The sequence below is a fragment of the Lytechinus variegatus genome, chromosome 11, assembly GCF_018143015.1.
Source record: "Lytechinus variegatus isolate NC3 chromosome 11, Lvar_3.0, whole genome shotgun sequence".
Lineage (NCBI taxonomy): Eukaryota > Metazoa > Echinodermata > Echinoidea > Temnopleuroida > Toxopneustidae > Lytechinus > Lytechinus variegatus.
The window spans coordinates 12,623,060-12,637,802 of NC_054750.1; the positions used below are offsets into that span (position 1 = coordinate 12,623,060).

Here is a 14,743-nt window from a genome sequence, read left to right on the forward strand (position 1 = left end):
ATCAATAATCAGTTAGTTGACCTATTTCTACTTCCTAAACATTTTTTTTTTTACTTTGGTCAAATTAAACCTAATTGTTCATAAACAATTCATCTATTCGTATAGATTAAATGGCATTAGATCAAGTGGATATTAGATAAAAGTGATAACCTAATTGGTAAATAGATGAAATAGTAAATGAGCTAAATGGCAATCAGACCAAATGGTAAGTGAACTAGGATTAGACCCGGGCTCGATTTCACTAACGTTTTTTATGCATCGCTAACCCTTCGTAAGGGCTTGAACCCATCGCAACTTCGCAAACCCATCGCCCATGGGCGATGGGTTGCTTTTCGATTTCACGAAACTCTTGCGACGGGTTCATCCATCGTTAACCCATCGCGGCTCGGCAGATGCCCAAAGGGTGATCGCAGGGCTGCGATGGGTTCAAAAACGTAACTTCCTGTCCCAAGGTCATGTTTTGGCGCGAACACTTTGCCGATACTTATTTCTTGACATTCGACCGTGTAGACATTCTGCTCTCTAAAATTTCAGATTTTTCAATAGTTTTTATAAGTTTATCTCATCATGGCTCTTCTTCTGTACGTTAATAACGCTCGAGCGCTCAATCGAGAGCGTGTCTTCAGGGATAGGACCAATCCCTTGGATGTATTAAACGATAGGAAGATGCATAAGTACTACCGTTTCACTCGGCAAGGAGTGATGAGGATCATCGACCTAATTCAGGACCGCATAGCCCCTTTGACAGAGAGGAGTCATTCCATAGACTCAAGGTTGCAGGTGTTTGTTGCTCTGAACTTTTATGCAACATCCGACTTTTACTCCAGTGTCCAGAAGGAGCATGGTGTTTCTTCAGCTAGCGTTTGCAGAATAGTCGCTAGAGTTTCCGAAGCTCTGGCAAACTTGAAAGATGAAGTAATAACATGGCGGCCAGTGGTTGAAAAGCAGAGGGAGTTTATGGAGACGAGTGGATTCCCCATGGTCGTCGGGGCAGTGGACTGTACTCATATTTGGCTTGATGGCAGCCCTTTGGGGGACACTGAATACGCATTCATCAACAGGAAGGGATGGCACAGTATCAATGTTCAGTACATAAGTGATGCCAAGTACAACATAATCAATGTAAGTGCACGGTGGCCAGGATCTGTGCATGACAGCAGAGTCTTCGAGAATTCAGCGGTAGGACAATCGTTCCAGCGTGGTGAATTGGAAGGTGTCATTCTTGGTGACTCTGGTTACCCGCAAAGATCATGGTTAATGACCCCATTTCGTAATCCTCAAACACCTGCAGAACGCGCTTACAACAGGTAGGATACATTTTCCGACTAAAAAGTATTGCTATTGTGAAACGCAATTTGCATTATTAACTAGGGACCTACTTTATTAATTCCCGATGTGGATATGTTTATAGATTGAGCTTAATATAGATTGCATTCGCCTTTAATCAGAATGTTGAGCGGGATCCCGGAAATATCACCAAACACCCTGAAATGCTCCTTACCCCCCCCCCCCCCCCCCCCCCGCCGAACCTGATTGAGCCCACTGAGAAAATCACAAACATGACAGTTTTAGTGTAGGTTACTATAAAAATATGAATTGCTTACACATTCTTAGTTGAAATATATATGTTAGACATCCCATTTCATGTATTTTTTTGTATTTTTTTAATATAGACATATTCTTTACAAAGGGATAAAGAATTGAATTTGAATATTCTAAAGCTAAGTACTTATCCTAACAAAATATTCATCTATGCGTATAGACATGTACGAAAACAATTTGTTATAAATTATGTTCTGTTGGAAATAAAATCGAATTTGAATTGAATAGACATTGCAGATTACGCGACTAATTATGAATTGCTGCATGTATATTAAAAAAGAAGTGATGCAAAGTGTAATTTTTGGATGTTTATGATTCACATAATTTTACATTTCTAAATTACTTTTTTTTTCTAATGAGTGAAACCCCTTGAGTGATCCAATTAGTTTTAAAATACATGGTTTCTAAAACGTCTAATAGGCACTGGCGTATCAAGGGGGGGGGGGTCAACATCACCACACATCAAAACTTACACGGTCGAGAAAAAGAAAGGGAAAGAAAAACGAGTTAAGAAGGAGAATGCTTATAAATCAGTATATCTTATATTGCGGAATGGGTATCGAAATCCCTGCAATCTGATTGGTTGAGAGCTATGCTAGAACTTTTACTGGCTGCATGAGAAAAAAATATAAAATTTAACAAGAAAAAAAATAAATAAATAAAAGAAAAAAAAATTGACATAATTTTATTTTTATTTTTTGTATGTATTTCTTTAATCAAAAAAAAGAAAAGAAAATCACTTTAAAGAAATAAAATTTCATGCGTCTGGTCAAAAAAATAATGCATCCGTCAATAAAAAACAAGCTTCCAGTAAAAAAAATCATGCATCCGGTAAATACTTTCATGCGTCCGGTAAATTTCTTATTTTAAATTTTGGGAATTTAAAAAAATTAAAAGCCCCTATTATATAAAATGTGCACTCGGTACCTAGCTTTGGTATCAATGTCTAACTAAACCCACTCAGCTGCGCCTCGTGGGTTAAACGAGGCCAAAGTTACCTCGTTCACACAGTTGCTACCGACCCACTCTAACCCATGCATCATTTTTATACTTCACACTAAACTATGGCTTATTATATTTCCTTCATTTTAATTCAGGTCTCACATGAGAGGACGAGTGGTGGTGGAGCAAACTAACGGTCAGATAAAGAAGAAGTTCCCTTGCTTAAGGAGAGGTCTGAGAGTGGAACCAAAGAAAGCCTGCACAATCATCGTTGCTTGCACAGTCCTGTTCCGTCTCTCAAAAGAGTGGAAAGAGCCATACCTTGGAAGGGATCATGAAGTACCACAAGTAGGTGCAGATGACTTTGATGGTCCTGTCAGCAATGAGGGATATGCTGCACGTGCCCAACTGGTGGCCAGATGTTTCACTTGAAATGGATAACATTAATGACGTTGATTTCCCATGGAAAGGAACTTTTTAATCCATATAAATTTTCTTAATGAATAATGTTAACATAAATTCTAAATGATGGCAATTGATTTTATATGTTATGTTTGAAGGGTTTTTCAGGCTGAAAATATTATCATCTGAACAGATGAAATAATATAATATAAAAAAACACTTAAATTTCCATCAGAGTCTACAGGAATTAATAAAGTCATGAAATTTTAATGTTTTGCATTATTCGGTGAAAGAATACTAGGCATGTCTTCAGGAGTATGCGATAAACAATCTTATGATGTCACATTCTTTCATTCTTTTGTATTTTATTACATGAAATATTTTTTTTTTTCAAATTTTGTCCACCAAGAATGAAATAATTGGATCGGCAACTGATTTAATGGATAAAATATTCATTACTTCAATTTCAGTTAAAAGGGAGACATATCTGCAAGAAAATAATTTTAATTTCAATGATAACATAATGGAAAGTGAAGAGGTAATATGACGTCATCATCAATGAATATTCACGACGGAGTACATATAACCATGATGACTGTTTTCTCAAAATATTGCTAAACTTTAAAATTCAATAACTTCTTTGTTTGGTTCTGAAATATGATGATAATTTTTGCGTTTGGCTCTATGAATTATAATCTATTTATTCAAATATTTTCTATTCAGGATTCCCCCTTTAATAACTTTGCACAATGAACATTATGAATACACAGGAAATTCTATAAATGTGATTTCAATAGACTTTTATTGAGCTCACCTTCATTGTTCTTTACAGACTTTGTAATGTGAATTCACATCTTTCCAAGACCATGGTCATCAATTTTCAATAAAATCTTTCTGCTGCTAAAATACAAGTTGATTCCTGTTGATTTGCATTGAAACATTATACTCCATTCACTTCTAAAGATGTTTCATATAATTTCAAATCCGTGTACGTATAGATGTTTATTAATGCATAAGGTCAATGGATCATACAATTACATTGTTCCGGAGAGCAGAACTGACTGCTTCTCTAAAAATATTAATCAATAAAAGTTCTTGCTAAATGAAGTAAATAATTGAGAATTAAATTCATTGCTTAAAACAGTAGTCTCAACAATATGATGATAAATCCACATATAACATTGATAAATAATTGATAATTCATTTTATTGCGATAATATCGGAATTTCATTAAAATAATGATTAATCACTGTGACATTTACATGTATCTGAGACCTAATGTACGACTGGACTCATTGGTGGCAAACCTAGAACACTACTGCTCTGGTCCTGATTGATTGAAATTTGATGAAATACGTTCCAGTAATCCATGAATACCTTTCAGAGTAGACAAGATACCTTCCAGTGCTACCACTTTACGTTCTTCTTTCAACACCATTGTCTTATTTAACGTGAGAAGGTCTATCTCATCTGAATCCTTCTTTAGCTTTTTCCCTTTCTTCCGTTTCTTCATCGCTTGTCGTCTTTCCTGGGACTGCATTACCGTTTTTTAAAGGAAAAAAACGAATGAAGAATATTTATTAGAATAAAAATAGCTCAATTCTAACCTATAATAAATGTAATTGAAGTCCTTAGAATGCTAATTGTAATTTCTATTTTGTCATGACCTTCACTAAGATCAGGGAATAGAAATTTATATATAATGTTTTCCTTATCTCAAGTGAAAATTTTATAAATAGGCATAGGTGAAATTCATATATGTCTCAAATATAGTTTTAATTAAACATACACAATAACAATTAATGCAAACTTCTGGTAGGCCTATCAATATTAAAATGTCATGAAAAACTGTTTGTTAAGGTCCAGTGCTCACTAAAATATAACAAATTCACATTTTATGTACTGGTTACTTTGGTAGGTCGGCTGCATAGATTCGCATTGTTAAATCACTATCAAATTAATTCATGAAATGATATGACCAAAGCAATAATGAATGTTCTAAAAAATGTTTTTAGTTGTAATTTCCTCCATCTACTCTCCCTATAGAGGGTTCCCGCAGGCAGCCATGTTGGAGGACAAACAATAACAACCTGTGCATCAAACCATCATAAATTATTGTCTAATACACAGTTTTCCGATTGTTATGTCTTCCACGGTGACGTCATGCTGAAACCCTCTATATGTGTATTTCATTTGGCATTGTTTGTTTACAATTTGCTTTCCCCATGAAATGTATATTATTTGGCGAATGAACATTTTATGATGATGATATATATATGTATACTTACATGTATGTATATATACATGTATTTACGAATGAATTGTTATGATTTTAAATGTCAAGTCGTAGCCATGTTTTTCTTCAAAATAAATTTAATTTCTAATTTACACTTACATCTTCTGTTTCTGACTCTGTTATTGGTGCAGGCCTCTGTGTGAATAAGGATTTATGGTAAAATTGTTATTGGTTTGGAAGTTTCCTTGTGACAGCAAGTTAAACATAAATGAGCGTAGGCATAGATACTTGAGTTTGTTTGTTGATTTCTTTTCGGAATAAAATCACGTTAAGTGGAAAAAGTAATGATAATGGATGTAAGCATCCTCCCATTGCCAATGAGACCACCATGAGTTCAGTCACAGTAGATGTACAACTCCCCAATAAATTTCTACATATTTTGCTTAGATTGATACGTTTATCAAGTCTATCAATATATAATGTAGTATAATGTAGACTAGGCCAATGGAGGACATGTAAATATAGGGGTTCCATAAATACATCGTGGTAAAAGAGTTTGTTCTATCATAATGAGCACAAATAGATGTGAACTTGTATATTTCCGTGTCCAAATGGGATTGTTGTACTTCTGTGACATCACAAATTTTGATCGCATTGCCAACGTGAGGATCTCCATAGAAATTTCTTGTTTATCCAATTGTTCTCGATCTTTCATTGATCTTAATCTAAGCAGACTTGGTTTCATTCTACTTGAAATATGATATATAAGAAATTCTCTTTACAAATAGTTTATCTCCTCTTATTGTTTCATTTCCACTTTCTGCTATCTATCTTCCGTTCTGAGGTCTAAGTAAAAATGAAATGAACCGTATTATTTTAATTGAAAAGTAATTATCAATACAACTTAAGATGCCAGACTCAAGCATTTCTTTTCGTCATTATCGTCGCCCGCTAAAAATATTTTCGGAAATAACGAAAATGTGACCATGTGTTTTTCATTTGAACGAATAGAACAATGATTATCAGTGTAACATTATTAAAGCAGAATTAAACGAAACAAAGATAATCATTTCCTTACAGTTACTTACATCGCCATTCTTACCTTCTCTCTTTCAACACACACACAGCTTGATGTTGGCCGACTCGTCTTCCCCGTAGCATCTATCAGAGGAATTTGTCCGACTGATGGGATCTAGAAAAAAATAATGGGATAATATCTTTCAGTAGTTAATAAACTTTCTGGGTGAAACGAAATTTTCTTGAGTGGAAATCTGTGTTATTTTTCTAAAGAACATACATGTCATCAGAGGAATGTATCTGCCTCTAATAATGTTAACTTCATATGCTGATCGCCATTCTTACCTTCTCTCTTTCAACAAACACAGAGCTTGATGTTGGCCGACTCGTTTTCCCCGTAGCATCTATCAGAGGAAGTTGTCCGATCGATGGGATCTAGAAAAAATAATGGGATAATATTTTTCAGTAGTTAAAAAACTTTCTGGGTAAAACGAAATTTTCTTGAGTGGAAATCTGTGTTATTTTTCTAAAGAACATACATGTCATCAGAGGAATGTATTTGCCTATTATGTTAACTTCATATGCTGATCGCCATTCTTACCTTCTCTCTTTCAACAAACACAGAGCTTGATGTTGGCCGACTCGTTTTCCCCGTTGCATCTATCAGAGGAAGTTGTCCGATTGATGGGATCTAGAAAAATAATGGGATAATATTTTTCAGTAGTTAAAAAACTTTCAGGGTAAAACGAAATTGCCTTGAGTGGAAATCAGTATTTTTTTCTAAAGAACATACATGTCATCAGAGGAATGTATTTGCCTTTAATAACGCGACCTTTTAACGTATGTTATTACCGATGTCGATCTATATTTATGGTTGGGGATGACTGACAAAAATATTTTCTGTGACGTTTTTTTTTTAATTATTATTATTTTCATTTAGTGTAAAGTGTGTGCGGGGAGGGGGGTGGGGAGTGGCGCAATCAGACAACATTTCTTGAGGGGCCAAGCATAACTATCATGTTCTCCAGTAAATTATAGGGGGATGATTGTAAAGGCCCCCCTTAACATAAATATTAGGGGGATACATCCCCCCCCCTTGATCGACACCCATGTATGTTAACTTCATATGCTGATCATGAATTTCAAATTCATTTTTTTAAATCGCTATTCTTACCTTCTCTCTTTCAACAAACACAGAGCTTGATGTTGGCCGACTCGTTTTCCCCGTTGCATCTATCAGAGGAAGTTGTCCGATTGATGGGATCTAGAAAAAATATGGGATAATATTCACTAGTTAAAAAACTTTCTGGGTAAAACAAAATTGGCTTGAGTGGAAATCAGTATTTTTTTTCTTAAGAACATACATTTCATCAGAGGAATGTATTTGTCTTTAAAAGCGACCTTTTAACTATGCTATCTTCATATGCTGATCATGAATTTCAAATTAACAAAAACAATCAAATCTTTCCTTTTTTGAAGCACACCCTTACAGTTTGGACCCCCCCCCCAAAAAAAAATAATAATAATAATAACAATCAAAAGAAACGATATGGGCTTTAATACCAATGTCAGTTATGGTCAGTTTTAATTTTCGTAATTGGATCTAAAATACATACATATACGCAAACACACATACATTAATTTTAAATTGAACCTTTCCTAGTTTCATACAGTTCAAGCTTATTGTAGCCTGGAAAATATATGTATTTAAATGGGCCTATTACAAGGGGCAGTAAATATGATTTAGACTCGTATTTAGTGACTCACAGATTCCGAGTTTCCAATGGCTGTTATTCCATCTCTGAGTTCGTTGGGGAGGGCTTGAAGCACCAACTCGTACTGCTCGTTTGGTGGTGTGAACGCTCCGCCTCCTTTTATATTTCAGAGTAAGAAGTAGGAAAGAGACAACTATACTTAATAATTAAAAAAACTTACAGTTAAAACAGGGGTACCATGGTCAGCTTGGAATCCGTTATACATTAACATTTATACATATTGTTTTGTTTTTAAGGATGTTTTGGTTTTCTCTTAAATCAAAATAAACATTCATATTTCATGAACAAATTATACAATTATTTGAAATCTGCTCACATGTCAAGTTACAATAAAACCATATCCAATACAATTAAACAAAATAGTAAATATCAAACTTCAAAGATACTGGTATTGATTGAAAATTATTCCTTATCAATTGCAAAATAAAATATTAAACATGGTGTATTAGACAAAAGAGAAAAAAATGATTAAAAAACCCCATGATATTCACCCCCCCCCCCGCCTTCCCTGGTTTAGAGCACCCTCCCCGTATAGTCTACTCTACACGGAAGGGACGCCAAATTCACTGTATGTGTGTGTATAGATAGATAAATATATATATATATAGATAAATAAATATATATATATATAATATATGCCTACCATTGTTCTCTTCATCCATTTCTTTACAATATATATATATATACATTGGTTATTTGTTTTTAAAGATTTTTTTTTTAACAAGTGCACAACTAGTTACCAAAAATGCATATAGCATTTCCATTTATTTGAAAGCAGGATTTAAGAGCAAAGTACATTAAATGCCTTGCTCACGGGCATAGGTGCCGCGGTCGAACTCCGGACTTTCCATGTATAGCCAGGCGCCTTTGACCACTCGGCCAAGGCACCTCCACATTATTTTTTTTTTTTAAGGATGTTTTATTATATTCTCTCAAATCAAAATACACAATCAGATTCTATAAACAATTTGTACAAACTATTTGAAACATAATTATAAATTATACAATAAATCCATTACAATATATATATACAACTTATACATCAAACTTCAAAAATACTAGAAATTAATACTAATGCGTTTCAGCAATTACAAAATGAATATTAAACAAAATACATGACATGATCAGAGAGAAAAAGATAAAAGAGTTGTTGTTCCACCTCCCACCCCCCCCCCCCTCCCCTCCGTCCCCAGGTTAGGAGCATTCTCCCCTTTATGCCTATACTCTACATGGAAAGGACTGCTATTCTCCGTGTTGGTTTTTTTTTCTGTGTTTTTATTTATTTTGTTTTGTGGCTTTGTCCCTCGTATGTATACCTTTGCCTCACTCTCCCTATTTATTCATTTAATTAAGATTTTCCCATTCCCATTTAAATGAAGAGACATCTTGCCTCTACCTAGCGCCAGCCTTCTTTCTTCCCATTCTTCTTCTTTAAATTTCCTTTTAATTTCATCCATGGTTATATGTGCACCCTTTTCCCTCCCTTTGAAGATTAAAAATTTAACAAAGATTAAAAAGTGATTGATTAAGCGTTCTTTTCCTTCGTCCTTTAATTCTACCCCTACAAGAATTTCTTCCAAGCTTAAATTACCCGTAGAAATAAAACCAAACATCTCCTTACAATTATCCCAAACCAGACAAGCATATTCACATTCCAAAAAAAGATGGCGATATGTTTCCTCCTCTTTTTTACAATAACAACAAAGGTTATTTGTGAGATTTTAAAACGGAACAAGTGATGATTTGTGTAAGCAATGCCGTGTAACATTTTAAACTGAATTTCTCTCAATCTACTGTTCAGAGTACATTGTCTTGGTGTCATAAAAATGTGTTCAATCTTTTCATAAGAGAAACTATATTTGTTTTTTAACCTTTCGAAAACATCAGGTATTGAGAAGTTGCATTTCATAAAATTTGCATAAACGTTTTTAGATACTACTCCATTGACAAAATTCTTTTTCCAGATATAAATGATATTTCTTCCCTAAGAGAAGCCTCTTTGCTATCTATTTTCATATTTCGTTTCCAGCTGACTGGAAAAGTTTTATAAATTGACTCTATCAGATGAAAATCATTTATGTTTAAACCCTGTCTTTGGAAGTACGAAAATGGCCTTAAGTTTCCATCATAATCCATAACATGTTTCAATCTGTAAATATTTTTTTCATATATTTTTTGGTTAAATATGCATTTCCCTTCAATTCATACAAATTTATTGTTAAAAAATATCTCATTTCCTTTAAATGTTTCAGATTTTAAACGAAAATCCTTCGTCTCTATCCATACTTCTAACAAATCTATATAAAACTGCGGCAATGCTATCTCCTACAATCCAAGCAAGTAATCACATGAAAATATAAAATTTCCTCCCAGATGTTTTGTGGCATAATTGAAATATTGTTTCCATTTCATTGTATTATTTTCTTTTAGTCTTTTAATCCACATAACTCTCTGTGCCTTTATTAACCATTGAAAATTCATCATTTTCAAGCCACCTTGATGGTAATCTAAGTACATCGTTTTTTTGTTAATCTTATTTCTGCCACCCCACAAAAAAGTAAAAGTCAACTGATCAAGCTCAACATAAACCCATTCTGGAATTGGTGTAAGAGATGCCACATATATGAATTTTGAAAAGATAAACTGCTTTAATAGTTGTATTTTGCCCATCAAAGTTAAATCTCTTTGCTTCCACCAGTTTAACAACTTCTTTATTTTACTTAATATTTCTTTATAATTCAATCTTTCTTTTACTTCTACATCTAAAGAAAAAAATACACCGAGAATCTTTATAAAATCCACCTTTTGGCCAAAAGATAAATCATATGATTTTCCTTGGGAGGAACCTAATAATAGAACCTTCGTCTTATCGTTATTAACTTTGAGTCCTGACACTTTTCTGAATTTTTCTAAAATTTCTATTACTTTTCTTACTGAATCTAGATCTCGGACAAATATAGACATATCATCTGCATACATAACCTGTTTTACTTCTTCCTTTCCAAAGGAAATTCCTTTAACATCATTATTATATCTTATATTATGCGCTAATACTTCAATACATAAAATGAAAAGATATGGTGAAAGCGGATCTCCCTGCCTTACCCCTCTTTCAACATGAAAATAGCTTGTAGAATCCCCCCCATTAAAAATACAACTTTGGCTATTTGTATATAATATTTTGACCCATTTGCGAAATTGCTGGCCAAGACCGAATGAACCTAATGTTTGATGTAAAAATTTGTGGGATATCGAATAAAAGGCTTTTTCTAAATCAATTGCTATCATATACCCAGGGATATTATTATATAACGTATGAAAAAGCATATCATCAATTAATCTAATAGCTTCTCCTATATTCCTGTTTTTGATAAATCCTATTTGATCTGCTAACACCACGCTCTCCAAAACCTCTTTAATTCGTTTTGCTAAAACTTTGGATATGATCTTATAATCTGTATTCAATAACGAAATGGGTCTATAATTCTTTACGTAATGTGGGTCTTTCCCTTCTTTAGCTAATAAAATAATAATTGCTTGTTTTTGTGATGCCGAAAGTTCTCCAAGAACAAAAGCTTCATTGAATGCCCCAATCAATACATCCTTTATTTCAGCCCAAAATGTACAATAAAATTCAACTGTTAACCCATCGTTACCAGGGGATTTATTTTGCTTCATTTCTTTCAGTACCGAAATACACTCCTCTTCTAGCTATATACATTGGGGAATCGATTATAAGACATCTCATTTTACAGCCATTTTAATAAAATCGATTACAAGACATTTTAATCACAGTAAAGAACAGGCGTTCGAATCAAAGTGTAGGACAGTGTAAATACAAGTAAATTATCCATGACAAGAAAAATGACAAAGAGCGGAAATCAGGTTGAGAAGTAAAAAAAGGTTATTGCTCCCAAATGACCAAATTTGATGATTTGGGAGAATCATCACCTCAGAGTAAAAAAAAAATGCTTGCTATCTTTCTTTTTTGTTTGTTACCACAACCCTACAGCACCCCTACCTAAAAATTGAAAATCTTTCTCAGGGCCCTGATATATGTATGTATGTATATATATATATATATATATATATATATATATATATATATATATATATATATATATATATATTCCTTGTGACACTTTAATAAATTTGCAACAAAGCAACGTATCATTCAAAGGACGATTTCTAGATTATATTACAAAACAATTATACGACTGCAAAGAGCGAGATGAAAAGTTGAATTGAAAACATTTATTTCTTTTGGAAGTATACGATGCAGCTCTCTCTTAAATACCGAAAGAGTGGATTGCAAGCTGAAAATTTACATCGCTGATCTGAAAACGAATATAGTCACGTTTGTTTATTTGGTTTTTATTTTACAGTGAACTGAAATATTTGTCAATCAATTCGCTTCCATTCTCTTCAACTTCCCCCTCTTTATTGTTTCTTCTTCTTGTTGCCATTATCCCTTTCTTAAAGTAATGCATTTGAGTATTAAATGCTTATGTGATTTCATAATTATTTGATTTTTTTAAGGCTCATTATTAAAATATGTTCTTTTAAAAAAACATTACTTGCATTCGCCAAGTAGAATTTGCTAGTAAGAATTTCAAATACTATTAGGTTGCACATATTTGAAAACAAAAACAAAGTTTATTCAGGCCAAGCAAAGATTAAAAAAAATGATATATTTACCTGTTCCATGCATTTCCTTCCTTCTTTGTACATTATACTTCTTCGCCTTTGAAGAAAGATCCTGCCATTTCTTTCTTATTTTTTCCAGGGATCTATCACTCCTTCCTCCTGCAGATACGATGGCCAATCTGCACCTGTCCCATGCTTCCACTTTCTGTCTCTCAACCCCCATGCTCCCCCTACCACCAGTTCCAAAAAGAGTTGAGGCATTCATTTTCACGAAAGAACATAGTGCCTGGACCTCGTGAGGCTCCCAGGGCTTTCCTCTTTTCTGTTGAGTAGAGCAAGAGAAGTTGGACACGAATCATGTATTTGCATCTTTTCTTTCATTCATAACTAAGTTATAACTTCTTTTAAATTTTTCTTTTTCTTCTTTATGGTAGCTAATAGCAACGGTATCGGTAGGCTACTCAACAATACAAAATGTAATTATTGACTTTTTTAATTTTTTTTTAAATAGGGGCCTATAGATCTGACGTTAGATCTAGGATTTAACGTTAGATCTTCTATTTAGGGCCTAAGCAAATCATCGTAAAAAAAGATGACTTGGGTTGGGGAAGAATTTGAGCACCCTATATAGCCTAGGTCTATTCATATTCTGGATTATTTTTTTCAAAGATTTAGAACTAATAATACCGGTATATAGATCTAGGCCTAGATCATATAGAATTCTGTAAGAAACTGACATAGACAGGGGTTAGATCTAACTAAGGGAGGTGGAACCCCCCCAAATAAATTCTGACTCTCTGACTCTTCTTCTTGGCCGCTCCTACCCCTAGGCCTAGGCCCTACCCCATGAGTCATGCTGGTGCATTGAGTACAGTAGAGCCTAGATCTAGGACTAGGCCCTAATTCTAAGTTAGGCATAGGGGCCTACTCTTCGCACTCATAATTTTTTTTCATTAAGATACACAGCTTGTTTGTTTATAAAATTAAAATTCACTTTTTACATTTAGACCCTAGATCTAGATCTAGGCATAGTAGGCCTAGACCTAACAATGTAGACCTCTAACGTTAGATCTAGGGCTAGGCTCTATCTAGATTTTTAAATGGGGAACCATGTTTTTTTTTCAATCTGAAAATGACTGGCAGAGATTTTTTCCATGAAAATCATAAGGGGTCTAACTTTACTCGTTAGGCCTAGAAATTCTAGATCTAGGCCTAGATCTAGACTTTATCTAGGGGCCTAGTTATTTCCTTCAAATTTTCAAGATTTTGGCACACTTACTTCGCCTAGGCCTGGCCGACTGTTACTTAGAGTCTTTACTTTAGACTCTAGATCTAGGCCTAGAAATAGAATAGGCCTATATATTGTAACTTGTACTTGTAGGCCTAGGCCTATTCATTACCAACTGATTTTTTTTTTTGGGGGGGGACGTTAAAACTTAGATCTAAGTACCTAGGCCTATCTACCTACCGGTAGACCTCTAGATCTAATCTAGGCCTACATTTTAAAAAATGAAGTTAGAAGATCTAACGTTAGGCCGAGATGAATAGGCCTAGATCTAAATAGAGCCGAGGTCTAACGTTAGTGAGCAGACTTGGTTGAGAACTGTCTTGAGGCCTGAGGGCTCATCAATCATAGTTGGTCGTCGATATTTTCCGCTAATCATGCGAAGGGCCTCAAGCCCCCCCCCCCCCCTTAGGCTAGCCAGCCCATCTACAGTCTAGATCTAGAGAATCTACTTGACTACTAGTACTTAGTACTAGGGCCTATGGACATGCAAAATAAAAAAAAATTATTTGTCACGTTAGATTTCAGGCCTAGGCCTACGACTAAATTTACATCTAGCCTAGATCTAGGCTACTGCAGATAGCAATTCACGTTGAGCGAACGGACAATCTTCTATCAATCATAACTAAAAAAGTCAGTCTATAGATATCGGTACTTCTATGTTAATTACGCCACTGAAATTGTTACAAAAAACAGAAAAATTCCCTGTAAATTTGGTAGTGAGCATTTTTTTTATAAATTAACCAAACTTATTTACCTCAGTCGTATCCTTTGTAGGTGTTTGTCCATCCATAACTGCTATCTCGGTATATATACCGTAATTAATTGCAAGAAAAA

At 34.2% G+C, this 14,743-nt stretch overlaps 2 protein-coding genes across 2 annotated transcripts; one reads left to right on the plus strand and one right to left on the minus strand.

Annotated features, from left to right (window-relative positions):
* The first annotated feature begins 243 nt into the window (after nt 1–243).
* Nucleotides 244–3,640, plus strand: LOC121424103 (putative nuclease HARBI1). Its single transcript, XM_041619701.1, has 2 exons — nt 244–1,307; nt 2,700–3,640. The coding sequence occupies exons 1-2, from the start codon at nt 568–570 to the stop codon at nt 2,974–2,976; spliced, it is 1,017 nt and encodes a 338-aa protein (XP_041475635.1). The 5' UTR covers nt 244–567; the 3' UTR covers nt 2,977–3,640.
* Nucleotides 3,641–3,738: 98 nt separating this feature from the next.
* On the minus strand, nt 3,739–14,732 carry LOC121424102. Its single transcript, XM_041619700.1, has 9 exons — nt 14,664–14,732; nt 12,673–12,943; nt 7,967–8,070; nt 7,374–7,463; nt 6,801–6,890; nt 6,545–6,634; nt 6,285–6,374; nt 5,342–5,377; nt 3,739–4,480 (listed from the first exon to the last, which is right to left on the minus strand). The coding sequence occupies exons 1-9, from the start codon at nt 14,697–14,699 to the stop codon at nt 4,262–4,264; spliced, it is 1,026 nt and encodes a 341-aa protein (XP_041475634.1). The 5' UTR covers nt 14,700–14,732; the 3' UTR covers nt 3,739–4,261.
* Between the last annotated feature and the right edge of the window lie 11 nt (nt 14,733–14,743).

Excerpts from the sequence above, each read along its gene's own strand:
- LOC121424103 (XM_041619701.1), top strand. The coding sequence starts at position 568 with ATGGCTCTTCTTCTGTACGTTAATAACGCTCGAGCGCTCAATCGAGAG. Across the intron at positions 1,308-2,699 it reads GCAGAACGCGCTTACAACAG|GTCTCACATGAGAGGACGAG; the intron begins GTAGGATACATT and ends ATTTTAATTCAG.
- LOC121424102 (XM_041619700.1), bottom strand. The coding sequence starts at position 14,699 with ATGGATGGACAAACACCTACAAAGGATACGACTGAG. Across the intron at positions 8,071-12,672 it reads GAAGGAAATGCATGGAACAG|GAGGCGGAGCGTTCACACCA; the intron begins GTAAATATATCA and ends GAAATATAAAAG. Across the intron at positions 6,891-7,373 it reads TGTTTGTTGAAAGAGAGAAG|ATCCCATCAATCGGACAACT; the intron begins GTAAGAATAGCG and ends TTATTTTTCTAG.